Here is a 21862-nt window from a genome sequence, read left to right on the forward strand (position 1 = left end):
TGATTTGAATTGCATTTGCGTTAATTGGATTTGATTGAATCCGGGGGACATAGTTTATGGTACCAAACCCGTGCTTCATTTTTGACATCTCCATCTATATTGTTGAATCATTTATATATTTCTAAATCCAGCCTGCCCACACTATGAAGACTGGCAGGGAATAATGAGCAGGAACAACTGGACCGAGGCATTCTTCCTCCCCTGAGTCTGTTTCTGACATTCAAGAAGCAGGCAGTGAGAACGAGTCACTTTAATGTACACCTCAACAGGAATGTCTGGCAAAAAATTAATAGAGTTAGAAGTTGCAGTTTAGTGACATAGCAAAGCTGTACACTGCACCGTGTGGTGTATCTACATTGCGTAATCTCAGGGAACAGCTCTTAATAACCATATTTTCTCGCCAGTGTAATGCCAGGAGAATTACTATGGTTATTCTACATGTTCCCACTCTTATGGCCTGCCAGAGAACTCCAGGCAAAGTCTGCTGACACATGAAAAGTGATAACATTGGCTGCTGTTTTGTAAACAAACATATGTCTTTTTAGCAGTTATTACAGACATCAGCTTATTTACATTTTTTTTTTGTGCTTCCACACATATTTTATGGGAGGCAAGCAAGATTTTCTGCCTGTTGGCACATTTTATGTTCAATGATGCGGAATAACCATTGCTAAAAGGGGTCAAAGTCACGTGTCTCTGATGATGGCTAAAAATGAACAGTTAGAAGATGAGCATACACAGTACAATTATATCTAATGAAAGCAACATCCATGTGCTTCCAAAACGCATTAAACCCTTTTAAGTTAGATCACCTGTCATCATGTCAAAAGTGAGAAGTTGACCATGGGTTGTCCATTTCATTATGTGGGGCTACTTTTCCAGTTATTGTATTTGTCTGAATCTATCACTCCACACTTGCCAAATGATGAAATATCTTCAATGCAAATGTCACAGTTGATATGATTACTTAAATTAACTTTGCTATAACAGTCATACATTTTTTGGAAAGCCTCTTCTTTATTACTAATAATAATAATAATAATAATAATAATAATAATAATAATAATTTTATTTATATAGCACCTTTCATATAGACTGCAGCTCTATATGAAAGGTGCTAAACAAAAGACAAAAACAGGGAAAAGCACCTTATTTAGCATAATAATCTACAACACACAATTGTGTTGTAGATTATTATGCTAAATAAGAGATTTTCCAAAAATGTATCACTGTTATAGTGAAGGAAATTTAAGTAATCATTTTGTTTCTGGCCCAGTTAATTGCTATATATCAATTCCCAAAACCCATTTGTCCATCTCTCCATTAAAATTGCTGTGCTCATGCCAGCATACACATCCCAATCACATAGTCAGTCTGATTAAACATATAAAGTATAGCATTCATAATCTAACATGCATTGTGAATTACTGAGTGGACACAAGTATAGACAAAATTCTCATGTCCTAACACATCAACAGAGCAGTAGCATGGTACACTACATTTCCAAAAGTATGTGGGCAACCCTACTAATTTGTGTTTTTGGCTATTTCAACCACACCCATTGATAACAGGTGCATTAAATCAAGCATACAGCCATCTACACTGACAAACATTGGCAGTAGAATGGGTCGTACTGAAGAGCTCAGTGCCTTTCACCATGGCACTGTCATAGGATGCCACCTTTACAGCAAGTCAGTTTGTCAAATTTCTGCTGTGCAATAGCTACACCAGTCAACTGTAAGTGCTATTATTACAAAGTGGAAACCTATAGGATTAACAACAGCTCAGCCGCAAAGCGGTAGGCCACACAAGCTCCCAGAACGGGACCACCCGGTGGTTGTAGCATGTGGCTAATAAAAATAATCTGTCCTTGGTTGCAACACTCACTACAGAGTTCCAAACTACCTCAGGAAACAACGTCTGCACAATAACTGTTCTTCAAGAGCTTCATAAAATTGGTTCCCATGGCTGAGCATCCGTACACAAGCCTAAGATCATCACGCGCAATGCCAAGAGTCGGCTAGAGTGGTGTAAAGCACACCACCATTGGACTCTAGAGCAGTGGAAACTCATTCCCTTGAGTGATGAATCACGCTTCACTATCTGGCAGTCTGACGGAAGAATCTGGGTTTGGTGGAATGCATAGTGCCAACTGTCCTGGCCCGAATAGTGCCAACTGTAAAACATGGTGGAGAATGAATAATGGTCTAGGGCTGTTTGTCATGGTTTGGGCTAGGCCCTTTACTTCCAGTGAAGTGAAATCTTAAAGCTGCAGTATACAATGACATTCTAGAGAATTGTGCGCTTCCAACTTTGTGGCAACAGCTTGGGGAAGGCCCTTTCCAGTCTCAACATGACAATGCTCCTGTGCACAAAGATCCATAAAGAAACGACTTGCTGAGTTTGGGAGAAAGAACTTGACGGCCCTGCACATAGCCTTGACCTCTGCCCCATCGAATGCCCAACTGCGAGCCAGGTCTTATCACCCAACATCGCTGCTTGACCTCACTAATGCTCTTGTGGCTGAATGGAAGTGAATCCCTGCAGCCATGTTTCAAATTCTACTGTAAAGCCTTCCCAGAAGAGTGGGGGCTGTTGAAGCAGATATCTATCTATCTATCTATCTATCTATCTATCTCTTTATCTGTCTGTCTGTCTGTCTGTCTGTCTGTATTTATGTAAAAATGTACATGTGTATATTATACAAATATGTACATATGTGTATATGTATATAATAATAATAATAATAACAATAATAATAATAATAATAATAATAATAATAATAATAATAATAAAACAGCAACATAGCAAAACAGACTGGCACTCCAGAATGAGAATACAATTAGTATTGTTATTGACCATAATTTCAGAATATATAATAACATGACGCATCTCAAACGGCTATCAGGAATAACAGTATTGTGCAACACCGTCCCTTAATGAGAAAACGTATATTGCACATTTATTGTATATTTAGTTAAAAGTAGTAGTAAAGCGATTCAGTCTGCTGAGCAATCTCCCAGTGCTGCCCACTACCGTTCAAACGGAACACAACAGGTTTCACATTCCATACATTTCACAGCTTCCAAAGGGATTGATTCTTTGTTTCACTCTCTTTTCCGTTTGCCGAACCCTGCGAGTAGGTCGTATTACATGACATTTTTCAAGTCGTTTTCTGTGGAATCAAAATCAAGGTCTGCATATCACAATGATTTACTCTATTACAGTGTGGGCTTATAATAATACATGCCATTCTGAATGCTGAACGTTTTCTGTTTATTTATCTGTTTATGTGTTTCTCATTTGTCCAAGATTCCTTTGATTTAGGAAAAATCAACAATAAACAGTTAGGCCAATGAACCATTGTTTGCCGCTAGACATGACTGCATTTATAGTATTATAAGAACATTGGTATTTTACTTCTGTTGCTGCCACAAAAATAACAACTGAACAAGTTATATAAAATCGTAACTTGTGAGTTTACACATTTGACTTGCTTAAAAAAATACAGCAATATTTAATATTAGGCTACTATTGAAGGGATTCCATTCTTGGCCATCAGCCAAACAAAACATTTCAAAAGCTTTATTGCTCACAATTTGAAATAACCTATGTTATCAATTTGTCCCAGGCCTATTTGTACTAAGACTGTCAGGTCAATTTAAAATGTTATATTTGACTTTGGCCTCTGCATGGACAAAAATCGACATGCAAACTATAGGCAAAAATCGACATGAAAACTATGGTAATTTTTCAAGATACGACATTATTTTAGGAGCAATCAAACTAAATCAGATAGACCAAATTTCATTTCTGGAATGAATGAACGAGAAAAACAACACGAGAGAAAAAAGCGAACAAAAATACAGGTCCCACTCATCTGTTCAAAGTAGACTGCGGGCATTGTACCCCAAGCTACTTTTTAAATATGCTTTTTTTCGCTTTGGTTTGTGAGCGATGTGCGTGTGTGTTGGAAAAGTGGGTGTCGCTAAGCATGCTGGGCTCAGAGCTTCAAGATGATGGTGCGGAGAGGGGGCTTGAACAACACAGCAGATTACACACGCACAACATTCAGGCGTAAAGGGTGAAACCGAGCGGTGGCAGAGTCTTCGTGCAATCTGTTTTTACCTGCTTTGGATCCCAATTTCTGGATTTGCAAAGTCAGCGTCTGTTTTGTCTGCGAGCCGGGAAGATACAATGTATGTAAACCCGAACTTTAAATTAGCGGTCCCCTGACCCCTCATTTCTTATGTGCAGCTTATGGAGGAGCAACACAGAGCGTGGCGGTCTAGCACTAAGTAGGCTACTCGTAGCTCGGTTCACCGGGAGATGTTAACGTATGTACGGAACTGGAAGGAACATGGTTGAGAGGACCAGTAAATTTTTGTTGATCGTCGTTGGATCCATCTTTTTCATGCTGATTCTGTACCAGTACGTGGCTCCGGGAGTGATGAACTTCGGGTCTCCGCACGGGTACCTTGTCGAGGACGATACGGATATTTTCCCTACTCCGGATCCACATTATGTGAAAAAGTACTATTTTCCTATAAGGGACTTGGAGCGTACGGTAGATTTCGAAATTAAAGGAGAAGACGTGATTGTCTTTCTCCACATCCAAAAAACTGGGGGAACCACTTTTGGGAGGCATTTGGTCCAAAATGTGCGTCTAGAGGTTCCTTGTGATTGCAGACCGGGTCAGAAAAAGTGTACCTGCTACCGCCCGAACAGGAAAGAAACCTGGCTGTTTTCACGCTTCTCTACCGGCTGGAGCTGTGGGTTGCACGCAGACTGGACCGAGCTCACCAACTGCGTGCCAGGGGTTCTCAACAAGAAGGACAACAAGTTAAAAAATCTGAGGTATGTACACAAACTATCATCCACTTTGAATTGCTCTTATAAAATAATGCTAGTTTGCAAACAGTGTGATGCTTGGGCGACTATAAATCTCTATTTTGTAACCCTCGTTGTTTGCTTCTCTGTTATTTGTTGGGAAGTTGGCTGGCTCGCGAGCAATAAACTGTCAATAATTTACCCAGAATAGATGAACAACAGCACTATTCCATGTACTATTCAAGCCACGATTCCCTCCATGTATATTCAATGCATATTCTGTGTGTGTTATGTATTCCCTAGTTTTTACGGATATATATATATATATATAAAACACAGGTTTCACGTTGCTCTGGTATCCGGTGCCTGTAATTATTTTGGCAGCCAGCAGTTAGGTAGTTGCGCGCTTTCTCCGCATACCAGGCGAAGTCAACATGTCCTTAACTTCCTCGAGAAAGTGGCACGTTAGCCTACTACGTTATCAAGCAGTCTTGTAAACAAAGTCATATTTGCCAGCTGTCTGAGTGGTTACAAATTCCGGCACGACCTGAACAACGTGTAAGTGTTCTCTCTTTGTATCTGAAACATTTGATGTAAGATAACTCAGTTGGTAGTCTAAGCCAACTGGTTATCTGTTTTGGTTTTTGCGGTTTTTATTAGGTCAATGAATCACTGTTTGCCACTTTACAGAAATGTCTGTACTTGTTGTATTATTAGAAAATTGATGTTTGGCTAGCTGAAGTAACACTTCTGAAGTTGCAGTCATATAAATAATATTTGAACAAGCTATATAAAATCGATACCTGTAAGTTTACACAAATACGTTTGGCCTGTTAACGCAATGGCATGCAGAGAGAAAATACGCCGACATTTAATGTTAATACTTTTCATTCCTGGCCATTATCAGCTCGCCGAAACGTAGTGGAGGAGTGCGCTTTTCAAAAGCTTTGTATATTGCGAACACGTCTGGGGTGTTTGCTTCTGTTATTCAACCAATAAATCAGCTTTGCTTTTATTATATTGTTCTGGCAAAGTAATGTGAGAACATTTTTATATTTAAACCGAAATTCCCTATTATGCAGCCAAAGCATACAATGGGCGTAGCCTACGGTGTATTTGGTGCTAAATCGCAGTAGTGACACGCAACATGTCGTTTTCATTCTTCAGCAGGACAGTTCCGTTTTTCTGGAGATCATGGTCAGATACCTGTATTCCCACAGTAGTTTCCCTTCTTTGACATCCATTACTAACAAAAAATCATGTTTATGCATAACATTTTTCCCATGGCGCACAGGAACTAGCGCCTTGGGCTATGCATGGTAAATTGTGGTCACTCACTCACTCACTCACTCACTCACGGACGACCTTTCAGGGACGTTTTGTGGGACGCATGCGCAGGTGGCGCTTCGTTTAGTAGGATGCATGCGCAGGCGGTGCCAGCTAAAATGTGCCTGCGGAAGTGAGTTGCGCCCTGGGTCTGGACGGTTCCATGCTTGTTTTGCCACCGCTTAACAGAAGCCCCGGGGCACAAGGTAAGATCTCCGCAGTTAGTCTGGCGTTCAGTATATTGACCCGCGGACCGTCTGCTGTGCACTTTAATTAGGGTTATGAGATGCCCATCATTGTTGTCTAAGGGCTTTCATGTTAACTTTCTATTCGACTGACTCTTTGTTTGGTCGCTGCCGTCCTGTGATGCTTCAGAGTAACGGTTTCATCGCAAATATGTGTCACGCCATATCTCGTTCTTATAGCTGCTTTACCGAAGTAGGGATTAATTCTCATGGTTACAGCATTTCACTTACCACTGAAGCCAGAAGTCTTCAGGTTTACCCTCTACATTAAACTATCTCCTCTGCCTGTGACCCAAAAGCAATCGCAGCTATGATAACCTGGTGTGCCCGGTTGACTGATGACGGCTGTTGATACGTGAGATTACGCTGTATTTTTAGGGTTTATAAACTGGGTAAACGTTTATAAAAAGGTTGAGTGAGTGGTCACAGAATCCTTCATAGTTCACGCCTAGGTAAATAGGGGCATACAGTTCAGATCATGTCCTCTTCCAATGACATAGTGGAATTCCCTTTCAGACCAAACTGCTCAGGGTCAGTAATGCAGTCGAGCAGGTCAATATTGCTCATTACTGAAGTCTGACAGGAAACAGGCTCGCACGCTGTGCAGAGTGAAAGATGGTTCCTCACGTCATTGATCAGGTTATTTGCTGATGTGCTTGAATGGTGTCATACAGTCTGCCCCCCCCCCCTCCTAAAACCTTCTGCCCCATCCAGGCTTCTATTTACAGAGTTCATGCGCCATTCCCTAGTGTCCTGTTACTCTCATATCCAATTAATCCAAATGTCAGGGAAAACGGTTGTGGATTTCTCCTAACAAGCACCCCTTTGAACTTGAAGTAAAGGATGATCTAGACATGCATTTCCAATGCCGTTCTTGCAGACTTCTCTCTTGATTAAACTCAAGTAGAATCAGGCATTACAATACAGCTGTCAGTATGCTGGGAAAATTGACAATTTTCAGTGCTTTACATCTCCTGTCAACTCTCTAAACCCATGGCTTGGATCAACTTCTGATTTGCTGTGAGATCCTGTTGCTAGATCCAGGGTGGGGTGTCACTGAATAGGCTACACCTGCTTAAAACATCAGGAGAGAATATTTAGAAACTACCGATCTGAAGTGATCTCGTAGGAATAAAGTTACCAGCCCAGCCAACGTTTATTGGTTTTGGCAACATTACTCTGAGGTATTCGCACTAACAGTGCTTTCTTCGATATTACAGAAATGTTGATGGACCACTGTGGTTCTGTCATCCCTCACTGGGCTTGTAATGTTTTTATATTGGATTTGTGATAATAGCATGCTTCAGTTCTGCAGTGCGGAGCAAACCGCCATCATTGGACTGCAGTGGACTTGACCACTGGCGATTTAGGGAAGCTTTGTTTTACCAGGGGCTTGCCGGTCTGAATTCCAAGTGGAGAACTGATATTGTGCTGTTCTGCAGGTAGTTGGGCTGAATTGCTTCAGTCATTATGTCCAGCTTTGGAAAGGGATTATGTGGAACATTCTAAGCAAGCCCCGCCCCCTGGGTAAAGACAAAAAACGGACAAAAGACAATGAAGGAGAAAGTGACAATTTTTTAAAGTAGCCTGATTCACACCGATTTCTAGATTGGTTCTAGATCTGAATGCAGAAATACTGGTTAGATATATGTTTTACTCCATCATGCCATAAAACTTAATTTTGGTGTATGAGAGAGAACTTGTATAAAAAATACTGGCTTTAAAAACAACAACAACCACAAAAACAAGTCCTTTTTATATTCCTGAGATGTTAGGACTGTTTGGTTTGTCTTTTTGCCAAACCAAAAAAGAAAAGGACATGCTTGCATTTCCCCCGAGGTTTCTGGATGTTTTTGTTAAAGATGAAATGATAGAAACTGACAGGTAGATGAATGCTTATTTTTTCAGTGAGTATAGGCCACCCAGCTGGGCACGTATGTGTACCAGGACTCTGTACTACGAAGAGAGCAGCAGAGCTAGATCCTCGTCAGTGTTCTGAAGTGTTGGGGGGTGTAGCCGGTGGGGGAGTTGGGGGGGGGGTATTACTGAACTCTGGCAAGGTCCAGTGCACTGTGCCATTAATCATGGGTGGAGGGGCGTGATCGTAGAGTGTTAATAATGCTTTTCTGAGTTTTTTTTTCGTTCTTTGCAAGTGGAAGTTTGGGGTAGTTGAAATTTGGCCTTTGAATTACAGTTCTTCTTCCAGGTTACAACATGGTGGTAGTGATGATGATGATGATGATGATGATGACGACAATGTAAACTCAGATTGCTGTATTCTGTGGTAGAAGAAACATAAAATAAATGCAAGAAGACTGAAAGACAGGGGCCTTAAAAATGAAGCGTAGGTGTCTTGTGGGTTGTGTACATTGGAAAGTCTTGTTACACCTCAGAGATTTCGCAAAGGAAGCTGACAACCCACAGCGCCATCAACAAATTGGACTCGTGACAAATTTCGACGGCGTGGATCCCCCCTGTAATATTTCACTTTAATCCGCGATGCTGAGAGGCGAACGTATCGGGACGCCCGCGCCTTCCCTCGTCTCCCGCGACCCGTAACGAGCGGGGAATCTTTTATTGCAAATCTGCTCTGATGATTTGGCTTGTGGCAGGAAGGAGCGGCTTCCCATCGCCGCCTCGTTTCCGGGCCGCTCCGGCCCCTCGGGGGAACTGGCAGCCGCGCGGCGGGCAGAGTTATTAATGTCTTAATGAGACTCATATCCTCGTATTTGTTTTGAAGCGATGTTTCAGTTTGAGACCGATCTGGCCTGCGCTCGTTTGCGAATCCAAACGGGGCGCCGCTGTTTTCCTCTCTTTCTTTTTTTTTTTTGTCAGAATGCAAAAAAATTGCGTCGTCTTCCGAAATGGACACTGACGTCCTCGTACGGGAAGCCGTCGCAGGGACGGCCTCCTGCGTTTGGTGGGACGCGTTGGGGGGGGGGGGGGGTGGTGTCGCCGGGCTCGGGGTTCCCCCTGTCTTGCGGGGCTCGGACCCTGAGCGTCTGCGACGGTCCGTTTGAGACGCGTGCACTGCTCCCCTCCAGTGCAGCACCGGCGCATTGCGGCCGGTTGGGCTGGTAGATTGTCAGGGCCGACGCGGTCTCCCCGTGTGTTTAATGGGGGAAAGGTGCTCGTTATGCTGAGCGCGGGGTGAAGGGGCGGCGATAATGACCCTCTCTGATTATCTTCCACTCTGCAGTAACACACCGTCATCATTATTCGCGGTATCTCTCCCAGGGTGAGCCTGAACGCTCTCTGCCACACTAGGCGAGAAAGTTTGGGTCTGTCCTGCTGGGAAGATGAGAGGCATTTCCTTTCTGAAGACATGCAAGTACCCACACACACACACACACACACACACACACATATGTATATATAAACTCACCGTGCACTTTATTAGGTACACCTTGCTAGTACCAGGTTTGGTTCTGCTGCTGTAGGGTTCGACGTGTTGTGCGTTCAGAGATGCTCTTCTGCATACCTCGTATATATACATATAGCTACATATAAGAATATAATAACAAAAGGATACATGTGGTCTTTTTATTTAAAAAAAAAAAAAAATATATATATAGGATATATGTAGGATTTTATTGTCCTACAAATGTGAGTATGCATATTAGTATCCCAGTTTTGATGTAGAATATTTTAATGGGTCGGTAGCATTCATCCATGATGGTGCCATGACGGTGCCCAAAAGTGAGGGGCGAACTGCAGTGACTTGGGGGCGCGGGGCTCAATGTGGTCTGTGGTCCGTGCTTCATGGATGGGAGGAGCTTCGGCTGGGGCTTGTTTAAAATCTTAAGTGAAATGAGCGGCCAGGGGCTGTGTTTGCTCTGATGTCTTTGATGTCTCCTCCGTAAATGTGCCCTACTGGGGTCAGCGCGTTTGCACACTGTGTTCGCAGCACGCGCGCAGAACATTTGGGTTTAATTTTCAAAGGCTCATTGACATTTTCCTCAGGAAAAACAAGTAAACTAGTTTAGGTACATGTCACATGAGTGAAAACTACAAGGTAAATGGAGTAAATCGTTTTTCAGGAAATGGGCCTAGGCGCGGTTTTCAGACCTGCGTTGTGGGAGCCAGCCAGAAGCGAGCGCTTTGCGCTTCATCAGACGAGTCTCCGCCCCTGCCAGATAAGGCGCGTGTCGTCCCCCTGCGGCCGCGTCTGCTTCCTCTGTGGGCTGGGACCATCCTTCGCTATATTTACATCTGCCTGCAGAAAGGCAAACAAACAAACACTTCAAACGCAGCAATTAACGGCTCCGGGTTTTTTCCAAGTCCCATCAACAAAAAAAAGAAAAACCTCTTTTTTTTTTCCTGCCCTCGGCCCTGTGGGATTGTGGGAAATGGGGCCCTGGTAATTACAGCAGACAGATTTAGCGCAGAGCTTCACCTGCTTCTGAAAGGGTGGCCTGTGCCGTCCAGCCTGACCGGTAGCGTTAGCGGCGAGCTATGCGAGCTGAGGTCCGCGCCGCGGCGGCGGCGGCGGCTAGCTCTCAGCACAGCGCCGCCATTGTGCGCCCCGGCTCAGGAGCGTCTCCGAGAACCCGTCTGAGGGTACGGGGCGTCTTAGGAGCTATTATTATTACCCACAGCGGCGAGGCAGCCCTCGGACAAGTCTGCAGTTGACCTGCAGGGGGAGTGCCGAGCCTCGCCCCCGGCCATCGCTGCGCCCGATGAAACGACAGCAGAATGAAACGACGCTAAGTAAGTAAGCCGTTAGTCGCGCTTTTAAGAGCGGAGAGGAAGGACGCCCTTAAATACGGGTCCTCGCCGATTCCATCGTTCGGCTGCTGATTTTGATAAAAGTTTTATCGCGCGCGCATTGAATCCGCTGAGATGGGGGATGGGCACTGAATGGGATAATCCTCCTGCTCGTCCTCCTGTGATCCCGCTGAAAGGATGCCCAGCCGCTAATAATAGATGTAGGTAACTTTCCAGCCCATGGGTGGGCCAGCCTGTGTTATACAGCAATATCTGTCATTGGTCATATAGCAGCCTGAGCGGCCATTTTGTTATTGGGGGGCAGCGAATGATTTTACGGCGGTCTTTCCTTGTGTCTGGGAGCGGAGCTCGGCACCGTTGAGCGTGCCGGACCTCAGCGTGCGGGAAACCGGCCTGGTGTTTCCACGACCGCGTGTCCTGGACTCCAAACCCTGCGGCATGCTTCTGCTAATTTCCCCCAGGCCGTGAAGCAGGCTACCAAAGGGCCGCTTTTTTTTTTTCTTTCTAAAAATATAGGACAGTGCAGAGAGGCAGGACTAACGGGGAGCGAGAGAGAGCGAGAGACGTGCGACAAAGGTCACACGGCCAGGTCCGAACCGCCGCCGCAGGACGCGCCCTCAAACTGCCGTTTTGAAGCTTCCGCTGACCTTTCCGGCGCTATCAGACGCAGCTGCTGAGAACGCCGCGTGATTTTCGGGCCTCCCTTTCACACAACGACTGACTTGACCTTTATTTTGGGGACCCCCCCCCTGAGGACCCCCGCCAGGAAGCGAGCCGTTAATGGACGAACGGACGAGCGGAGAACGGATCCCGCCGGGCGCGGACGGGCTCTCTCTCGCTCTCCTTCCGTCCCCTTCCGTCCCCTTCCGTCGCTCTTCCCGTCGCTTCTGGGCCTCCTGCTGGCGTCCCTGTAATCAGACGGGCCGGGGGTCGATGCTCCGCGCCGCGTGGGGCTTCGCCGACGCGGGCCGGCGCACGCGCCGAGCTCGACCGGAACGCAGCTTCCAAAAACGGCGGGGTCCCCCCCCTCGCGACGTCGGCTTTTTCTGCGTGATTGCGCACACGTGGGAGGGAGGGAGGGAGGGAGGGAGAGAGAGAGAGAGGGAGGGAGGGAGAGAGGGAGGGGGCAGGCGGGAGCGCCGGGGTTGAGTTTAATCGGCGGCTGTCGGGCCCCGCGCATCGCTCTCCTGTCAGTCAGGCGGGTTCGCCCCCGCTCTTGCAGTTTAACCCCGGCCAGCCCCGCCCCCCTCTCTCCCGGCTGCTGCGTGCGGACTGATGGCGAGGTGCCGTCTGACTGATGTTCCCCGCGAGCCTGCAGGAAAAAAAACAGCACTTAAAAAGGGCAGGGAGGGAAGAGTGAACGAAGACGGACGACGGCCCGATTGAAGCGCGCTATTGAAGAGACCAGCGCGTCAGCTGCCGCTGATCAGGAGGTTAGTCTGAGGTCCAGCTGCTCTGGATTTCATTTACTGCCTCGATTATCTTTCCCCTGGCGCTCTCTTTTTCTCTCATTCTCTCATACGCTCTTTCTCTCTCTTTCTCTCTCTCTCTCTCTCTCTCTTTCTCACTATCTCTCTCTCCCTCTATCACTGTCTCTCTCTCTCTCCCTTCTGTCTCTCTCTCTCTCCCAACTGAGGTCATCACATGGCAATCAATTTCGCTTCTCTGCAGCAGACTTAACTGCAAAATGGGTCATGGGTGTTTTATTCGCCCTTCTCTTTTAATTGCGCTTTTAATCATCGAGCATCAACATCCACACGGAGGCCAAGATCAAGAGTTTGAGTCGAGTCGTCTGGTTTTTTGTCAGATTAAACGGGATTAACGGGTCCGGATTGGCATGAACCGAACCGGACTGAACTGTGGCGAGAGAGAATCTCGGGGGATGAAACAAGGGTATTGAGACTTTCTCTTCTCTTCTTCAGCCTTTTGTTCGCTGCGCGCAGAGAACTTGAGAGATTTCAGCTCCCTGGCTGGGTTGCCAGGTTCTTCGGTCAGCCGGGCGAGGGTGAGTTGCACTGGGACGTGGGGGGCGGGGGGGGTGCGGAGGTTCGTTTGGCGGCTCCCCGCAGAGCGGCGTCGACTTTTGGGACGGCTCAGGGCTCGGGGCTCAGGGAAGCCGCTAAGGCGGGACGGCGGCGGCGCTGCGTTGATCTCATCAGATCAGCGCGGATTAGAGCCCGTCGGCGCGGAAGCCGGCCGCGCGGCCGCTGGGAGCTCCCGGCCGCCTGTAGCCTGATTTAGAGTCTGTGTCAAACGGCTTGGCCCGAATCCCGCACCCCCCCCCCTCCCCGCCCCCCGCCTCCCGCCTCTCGGCTTTATTCCTTTATTTACTCTTTTTTTCTGCGTTTTGATCTGTCTGTCCTCCTATAATAAGCCACAGCAGCGATGAAAAATGGATGGAAGGGCCTACTTATCTAGCATTTCTGGGTCAGCTTTAGTCTGCTTGATCATTGAGGAAGGAATCTTTTTTTTTAAGTTTTATTATTAGATTCTAATCGGAATTTGGCAAAATGTTTTGCAATCAGAAAAAGATTTCTTATCTATCACCGCTGGTGCATCAACCTGGACCCATTGGAACTAATCGTTTATGACACATTTCCAAAACCTTAACACGGCGTCAGAGAAATGTAAATATAACGTAGAGTTATCCAAACAAAACCTAAAATATTATATATATAAACCAGAGAGGATATGTCTGGTTTACATATATATGATATTGTGAATTTCCTCTGGGTAACACTCTCTGGGGTGCCACTCGAAATGAAGATTGATTGATGTACTACTTGATCGATTGACTGAAATGCATTTTATAAGTGCACATTAAAGAAGATCGATCACAGCGACCCCTTGGAGCAGAACCCCCTCGGGGTCAGTCTTAATTGGGCCTGATTGGGTTTGGCAATAAGTGAAATCCCAGGGGCAGCTGTAATCCCTCACGGTGCAGTGGCTAACTGGTGGCCACGCACCACACAGCGGGCAACCCCCGACGTTTCAGCGCAAACGTTTTTACAACATGGCAGCAACGCACGCACACATACACACACACGCACACACACACACACGCACACACACACACACGCACACACACACACACACACACACACACGCACACGCACATGCAGACACACACACACACACGCACGCAGACACACACGCACATGCACATTCAGACACACACACACGCACGCAGACACACACACACATGCAGACAGCCGATGGCTCCGTTCTGCTTGCGCGAGGCTCAAAGCAGCGTCTCTCTTTACAGTGTGTTAATAAACAATGACCCAGCTCCAGAGCGGCTCAGCGGAGCGTTCTGCATAAATGAATACACTAACAGGTGAAGCCATAGACCGCTGCTTTCCTGGTGGGTGATGACGCACACGCGGCCACACACACACACACACACACACACACGCACACACACACACACACACACACACACGCACACACGTGCGCACGCTCATTCACGCTCCTGGGGCTCAGCGTTCCCTTCCCTGCAATCATCTAGCGCACGCGCGGCGGAAAGCGTCAGATACGGCACGCGTGTCCCTGCGTTCGCGGGGCCCAGTGAGACGCCCGCGCCGCCTTAGCACCGGAGTCCTTCTTGGAGCTCCGCTCGGTGCGCAAGGTTAGCCGCGGCGTTAGCAGAAGGCATCCCCCTGACGTCTGGGGACTTCAGACTTTGACAGCCAACCCCGCCGAACGGTAGCTAAGGCGTCGGCTCCGACTGTCGCGAGGGACTCCCGAGACGTCAGGCGCGTGCGAGCGGAAAACAAACAGCCTTCCGTTTAAAACGCGCGTTTAAAAAAAAGAACAATAACGCTGCTTTGTTCCTGACCTAAAAAACGGTTTTCTTTTCATTTGAGAGCGGGGCTCTATGCTAATATATTTTTTTTTCCCAAGAAGCACATTTTGCTCCTCAGTTGAAAAATTTAGGAGCGCACTAATGCGTGCCTATTAGCAGCTGTGCTCCTAAATTATTTTTCCAGTCAGCGCACAGCGAGCGCTCCTGAAACGGGGGCGCTGTGGAGCCCTGCGGGAGACGCCTGCTGCAGCCTGGCCGGATGTCTCCTCGGAGCTGAGCTTCAGTGAGGGCTTTCGCTGGGACGGTTCTGGCGACCCGATCGGAGACGAGCCGAGCGAGCTCTGCGCGGTTTTAACCGCGGTCCTCCGGGCCTGGGACAGGGTTCCTCCCTTTCCCAGCCGGACGCTGGCCCTCACCAGGAAGTGACTCTCCGACAGATCGCCGCACGATGACTGATCAGGGAACAGGAAGCGCGGGGACAGTGTAATCGGCGCTGGGGGGCGTTCGCGAGTACACCATGAGTGGAGCCCCACAAACGACCCCAAACGCCGTGCTGGGCCTCCTCTCGCCACTGCGGGCGTCTCTCCTCTTCACGTCCTGTGCGCGAGCGGGAAGCCCCACCTCCCGCCTCGCGAGTTCCGAAGGCCGAGCAGCCTCTCGGGGGAGCTGCGGGTACGAGCCACCGGTGAGCGCGCGGGCCAGCTCGTCAAAACCAGAGCGCCTTCGACTCCCCGCCCTGCCGACGGCTGACGGTCCGGCCCGACGCGGGCGGGCAGAGGCGCACGGGTCGGCGGGAAAGGGGAGCTGACGCGAACGCGAGCGCTCTCGTCTGTTTCGGCGCTCTGTTTCTCCCCCGCCTTTAATAAATGAAGAGCGAGTCTGCTGCCGCTAGCGCTAACCTTAATCTGCCAGTCATTCTGCTCGACACCCAGCAGTGAGAGCCCGTTTATCAGCTTTTATTAGGCTAATGGCGTCCGCCTGCCACTGCGTCCAGGAATACTTTACTGCGTACAGTAATCTTGTGTTTCCACAAACACACACACACACACACAGGCATTAATGTTAAGTGTGTGCATGCGTGTGTGTGTGTTCGTGCGTGCGTGCGTGCGTGCGTGTGTGTGTATGTGTGTGCGTGCGTGCGTGCGTGTGTGTGTGTGTGTGTGTGTGTAGTCATTATGCATTCATGCTTTGAGGTCATGGAAGCGTGCTTAGCGTCTGTATCAGATTAATTAAAAGCTTTTCATCGGCTTTTCCTAGAATGTGCTCTTGCTTCTGTGCATTTTATCTTCATTTATTTATTTTTATTTTATTTTTCATCACGCACGGTGTGAAGCGAACGTCTGGAAATGAAGTGAACCCTTTTCGCTGTTGTGTGCTGAGCCGGGGCGGCCCTGCAGGTCTGAACCCTCAGTAATGTCAGCCCTTAATAACGTGCCACTCATACGTCTCCCGCTGAAACGGACGGAAAGTACGGCCGACAGAAGGCCAGGGGCTGCTCCGCTTTGAAAGTGCTTCACTGCTGTTCTCCTGCAGTGAAAGTTATAGCTTCATAGCTTAGCATGTGTAAGAGGAGGGGGAGAGAGTGCGAGGAAGAAAGGGGAGGGGGGGGGGAGAGAGTGTATCGTTTGAGTGCGGGAGTACATCTCCTGTGTTTGTTTCAAGGGACCCTTGTACAGAGTGAGCGCTGTGGGGGGGGGTAACCATGGTAACATGTAGCTTAATGTCGCTTTGGCGCCGTAGCGACGGCGCGGCGTTCCAGCGACGTTAGCGAAAAAAACGCTTTTCCGGGCGCCAGACAATGAGAACGTGGAGTTGCTTTTGTTTTTGTCGCTCTCGCGTCCTTGCAGCAGTGCTCCAGAGTGCTGCTTCGTGGGTCTGAGCAAAGATTGGTGACTCATTCAGAGCGCGTGTGTGTGTGTGTGTGTGTGTGTGTGTGTGTGTGGAGTTTGGCTGTAGCATTCATTTCCACAGCTCTCTAGGAACCGCAGCTGATGGTGTGCAGATGTTGTAGTGGTCTTGTCTGTCCTTCTTCAGCCAGTTGCTCATTGATTTCTCTGAAACTCTACGCAAATGTTGTCCCCGTTAGTCCCCAGAGGCCTGCGCGATCCGCAAGTTCAAAGTTCAGAAGTCACGGGGACTTGTTTGCGTGTGCGCGCGCGTGTGCGAATTTGTGTGCGCGTGAGCTTGCGTGTGTGTGGCCGTGTGTCTCGCTGTTTGTGCCCACGCGCGTGTGAGTGTTTGTTTGTGTGTGCGTGCGACCGCGCGCGTGCTTTCATGCGTGTTTGTGTGCGCGTCTCTCCCCTCTTTAGGGAACGTGAGTGCGCGTGGGTGCGGTCTGTGTGGGAGGCCTCCTCTCCGAGCGAAGCGGGAAAGCCCGCGGCACAGCCAGGCTCGCTGTGAAGCGCCGCCGCGGCGCTCGGCCCCCCGCGGCGTTGTCATGGGAGATCCGGGGGGGGGGGGCGGAATATGAAAACGTGGCTTCGGCTTTCTATCCTTTTGTTCTCACGCGAGCGCGGGGGGTTCATCTTCCGTATGGCCTCTGGAATCGGTGGGTAGTGCTCCCAGCCTCACCGCCAACAAGACCCGCGTCGGAACGACAGACGTGGCGTCTGGGGGGGGGATGTTAAAGAGTGGCTTGAGAGGAGACACTGCAGGCTGTGATGGCTCGGATTGTAAAAGTGCCCTTCAGGGTGAGCCGTACAGCCTAGGCAGCGCTGGCTCTACCCTGAGCTAGCTGCTGTCTCCCAGTCAAGGCTGGCTCTACCCTGGGCTAGCTGCTGTCTCCCAGTCAAGGCTGTCTCTACCCTGGGCTAGCTGCTGTCTCCCAGTCAAGGCTGGCTCTACCCTGGGCTAGCTGCTGTCTCTACCCTGGGCTAGCTGCTGTCTCCCAGTCAAGGCTGGCTCTACCCTGGGCTAGCTGCTGTCTCTGCCCTGGGCTAGCTGCTGTCTCCCAGGGAATGCATCCTCAGATGTGGGACACTGGATGTGGTATGTGGGTGGCACAATTAGTGGTTCCAATCTGGGGAGGGGACAAAAGCTGCAGTCAAAATTGGTGAAAATATGCATCTCAGTTTGGAGCTGAAGAAAATGATAGAGCACTCTGAAAAGGTCTCTGAAGAGACAGTCTGCCAGTGCTTTTCTGCTTTTGTTTCTGAACAATTTCCTCTCTGCTGGGTACAATGTGTGGTCATCCATTTGTGTTTGTATTTTTGTGTGGGCTGTATATCTGTGTGTGCGTGTGTGCGTGAGTGTGTGTGTGTGCGTGTGTGTGCGCGCACTTGCGTGTGCGTACACGTCCCCCATTCAGTCCATTGTTGAGATTCCCACTCTCACTGGTGTTCATTCTGTCCAGTGCAGATGCCTGGAGTTTAGGCCACAATCCTGCATTTCCCCTTTTTGTTGGCAGTGTTATTTGCTGGGTCTTGTACTAATGAAGGTGAAACTTCTCAGCACTTTGACTGGCATTCTCTGCGTGGTTTTTACGGACAGATTTTCTCTCGCGTAACCGATTTAGAATTTCCACCAGCTCCGTCGAGTCTCGCGCCCTCAGACGCACACAAGGGCGAGCTCACAGCTGGGGGGAGAGAGCGAGGCGAGAAGGAGAAAGACGGACGGCAGGGAGAGATGGAGGGAGCGGAGACTGTGGGCGAGAGTTAGTGAGATGGAGGGGGGGGAGGGGGGTAAAGGGGGAGGGAGAAAAGGAGGGAGGGAGGAGGGAGAGCGAGAGCAGGGACGACCTCCAAATCTTCGGAGGAATAATAGGGGACAAAAGAGCGATAGTTTATCTTCTCCTCTCGCCGGAATGCACAAAAGCTCTTCCCTGAAGATGATGCGAGGCGTCGCCCGTATCCCGCGCTCAGTGCCCCCCACACACAGACACACACACACACACAAAAACACACACACACACACACACACACACACACACACAAACACACACACACACACACGCACACGCGTGTGAAACGAAAGCTATTCGTCTTCAAGGAAGCAATATTTCCAGCGCGGGCCGTCTGCTTCAAGCTTCCACGGCGGCTTGTGCTTTCTGATAAATCACCGGCCTTCCCCAAGCACCTGCAGGAATGTTTACAAAAACCGTATAAAAGGTAAAAAAACAAAGAGGTTATTTCTATTTCACATATTAGCGAGTCTATTTATGTATTTATTTATTAATTTATTTGTTCGTTCATGGTTTTTTAAAATGTATTGTTAAAGACCCGTCGGTATCTTTCAGGTGGCTGTGACAGAAAGTGCTAGCCGCGGTCAGAGCGCGCCGCGGTCGCGGCTCGAGAGCGGCCGCTTTCTTCCGGAAGCCTCTTGCAGCTCCGTCAGGGGAGAACTCGACGCCGTCGGAATCCGGGCGCTTCCCGAGCACCCCTTTTTTTCGTTAAAGCTTTCTGACGTTTCTGTTAAACGCGCCGCTTTCGCCGACGTGATTTACGCACCGGGCCGAGCGGGGCGCGGTGAACGATGCGAGCGGGGTGCACTCCAGTAGTGCGCTGACAAGGTTTGGGGAGGGGGGGGGGTGGAATTTGGAAGCGACAGGGGGCCCTGTCTCTGCCAGGCCGCCTTAAATCTAATCCGTCAGCCCCTTTCACGGAAAGCCGCCTCCCTGCCGCCCCGCTCTCTTCCGCCGCCGTCCAATTGAATCGCTTTAAAACGACAACCGCCGACGCCGCCCGGTTGCATTTTAATGGCCTTTCTTTAACGGGGGGGGTATTTTAAGGCAGTTCCTCGAGGTGGGCGCTCTCTGTTTGTTTCGGCAGAGCGGGGGGGGCGAAGGCGAGCGTTTGCCACGAGCGGTTTGAGCGCAGAGGCTCTTGGGAAGGCGGAGGCAAAAGCCGAGGGGCTTGGGAGCAGCCCCGTCAGAAAGCCGCTGACCGCCGCGTCCGGCGAGCCGCGGCCGGTGCCTCGCGGCGCGTAGGGGGCCAGCTACGTGCGGAACGGCGGGAGAGGGCGCGGAGATTATCGGTAGCTTAGCGAGATTCAGGGGCTCTGGACCTCGTTCTCTGCACGCGCCTGTGCGAAAGCGTTTGGCCCGCTTCCCGCCGTTTCCCTCGCTCTGCGGCTCGCTTCCACTCAAACTGGCTTTTAAAGTTCGCCGCTCGGGTACTTAAAGGCACTTAAACCTACGACCTTGCGGCGTCCAGAGCGCTGCCCGGTGCGCCGCGTGAAGCCGCGAAGGAGGGAGAGCGAGGGGGCACGCAGACCCTGGGCCCTGGCCCTGACGGCCCTGTCTGGATTTTCTCGCTTAAACATTTGTTTTTGGCGAACTGGGAAGCGCCCCTTTGCGATTTGTTTTTTTCCCCCGTTTGAAAATTCAGCGCACGCGCCGTTTTTATGATTCTAATTTAGGGGCTGGCGGTTGGAGCGGCGAGGTTGCCGTGAGCGCTGCAGCAGTTATCTTTTCGGTGCAGGCAGACTTGTGTGAATCCTCAGGGCGCGGGGGGGGGGGGGGTGGGGAGGGGGTGGGGGGATGGGGTGGGGGGAGGGCCACCGCGCGGGGTGTCATCTGGCTGAAAGAGCCATGTGAACCAGGCCCGGCGCTTGACAGCCGTGCTAATTGAATTGTGGGAAAATGCTAATGTGGGGGGCGGGGGGGTTTGGGTGTTTATGAGCGTGTGCGGCGGGAGCGCGGCAGGGCAGAGCCGCGCGGCGCCGGCGTTCCCTCCTTCGGCGCCCAGAGCTCCTGAAGGCCGGCCCGGACAAACGCGCCCGTTGCCGGGGACGGCCCGCTGGCGTCATTCGCCTTTCCTGTGTGACGCCGACGTGTCGTCGCTTCCAGACAGCCAAGCACAGACAGACTGACAGACAGACTGAGAGACAGACAGACAGACAGACAGACAGGTGAACCAAGGCAGTAATGACTGAGACAGATGAGACACAAGCTTTTTAGTGTACTTGGGTAATGATGGGTAAGGTCGATAAAGTCACGCTCTTTCACTGAGTAGTAAAGAAGCCTGGCTTTCCCTGTTAACGAATGGTTGTACATTTTATAGTAACTGTTGGCCATGGGCCTATTAAAGAATAAATTTACTAGAAGTAACTCATGTTGCTTGATTTACTTTTGGTGATTACCTCCACCAGCAGTTAACAGGCGTTATGTTCTCTTTCTATTTCGTTTTTCCGTCTGTATGTCTGTCTGACAAGGAAGAACTTTTCTCACCATTTAGGGGAAGGGAGTGTGGTGGTAGGCGTGGCTTCTCACAAAAAGGCATACAACTTCTGAACGGAGTCATGTGATACCACAAAACCTGGTGGAAAGTTCATTTTTGCTGACATGGTGGAACTGGTTAACTACTTACACCGATTACCCAAAGGTGGGTGTGGCAGTGGGTGTGGCTTCTCACAAAGAGGTAGGCCTGTATAACTTCGGAACGGATGCTTGTAACACCACAATACTTTGTGTGCCTATCAGGAGGCATAAGAGGCAAGCCCCCACATTATTAGCCCAATCAAACGGAGTGCAGATGCTGAAGAGCTCGTTTAAGGCCTCTGAATGCATGTAGTGCTCATTAGCCTTGTGGTGGCGTGATGACTGACTAAAATGCTAAAGAGTGGCTCGATTTAAGCAGGCGTGTCTCATGCCCAACATATCTAGCATGGCATAATTGCATAGCTGGCGGAGGTGTCTGCTCTATGTTCTAGCATGTGCACCATCGCCAACCGTGACGTCGGCAAGCGAGGTGTTGATTTGAATGTGCGTTTGATTTTTATCTCTTCAGCTGGTGTGTACGTGTACACAAGTCATAGTGCTCACACTACCGTAAGGATTAAGGACAAAATGCTACAAAATTGAATACAAGTAGAATTTGGTAAAACATCAGCTGTTTTTGTCCTGACTCCCTCAGGGCTAAATGTTTAGTGTCTCTGATGGGTGGAGGGGTGGGACGAAAGGCTGCCACCGAGTGTTATTTGAGCTGTGCGC

General features: G+C 49.4%; 1 protein-coding gene across 1 annotated transcript in view; it reads left to right on the forward strand.

Moving 5' to 3' along the window:
• The first annotated feature begins 3973 nt into the window (after positions 1-3973).
• Positions 3974-21862, forward strand: part of LOC135253316 (heparan-sulfate 6-O-sulfotransferase 1-A-like) — a 117189-nt gene continuing 99300 nt past the window's right edge. The window contains exon 1 of the mRNA XM_064332442.1: positions 3974-4857. Coding sequence (XP_064188512.1) covers positions 4340-4857 — 518 coding nt within the window. The 5' untranslated portion in view covers positions 3974-4339. The remainder of the gene's footprint in view (positions 4858-21862) is intronic.

Source organism: Anguilla rostrata, chromosome 4 (assembly GCF_018555375.3).
Source record: "Anguilla rostrata isolate EN2019 chromosome 4, ASM1855537v3, whole genome shotgun sequence".
Taxonomy (NCBI): Eukaryota; Metazoa; Chordata; class Actinopteri; order Anguilliformes; family Anguillidae; genus Anguilla; species Anguilla rostrata.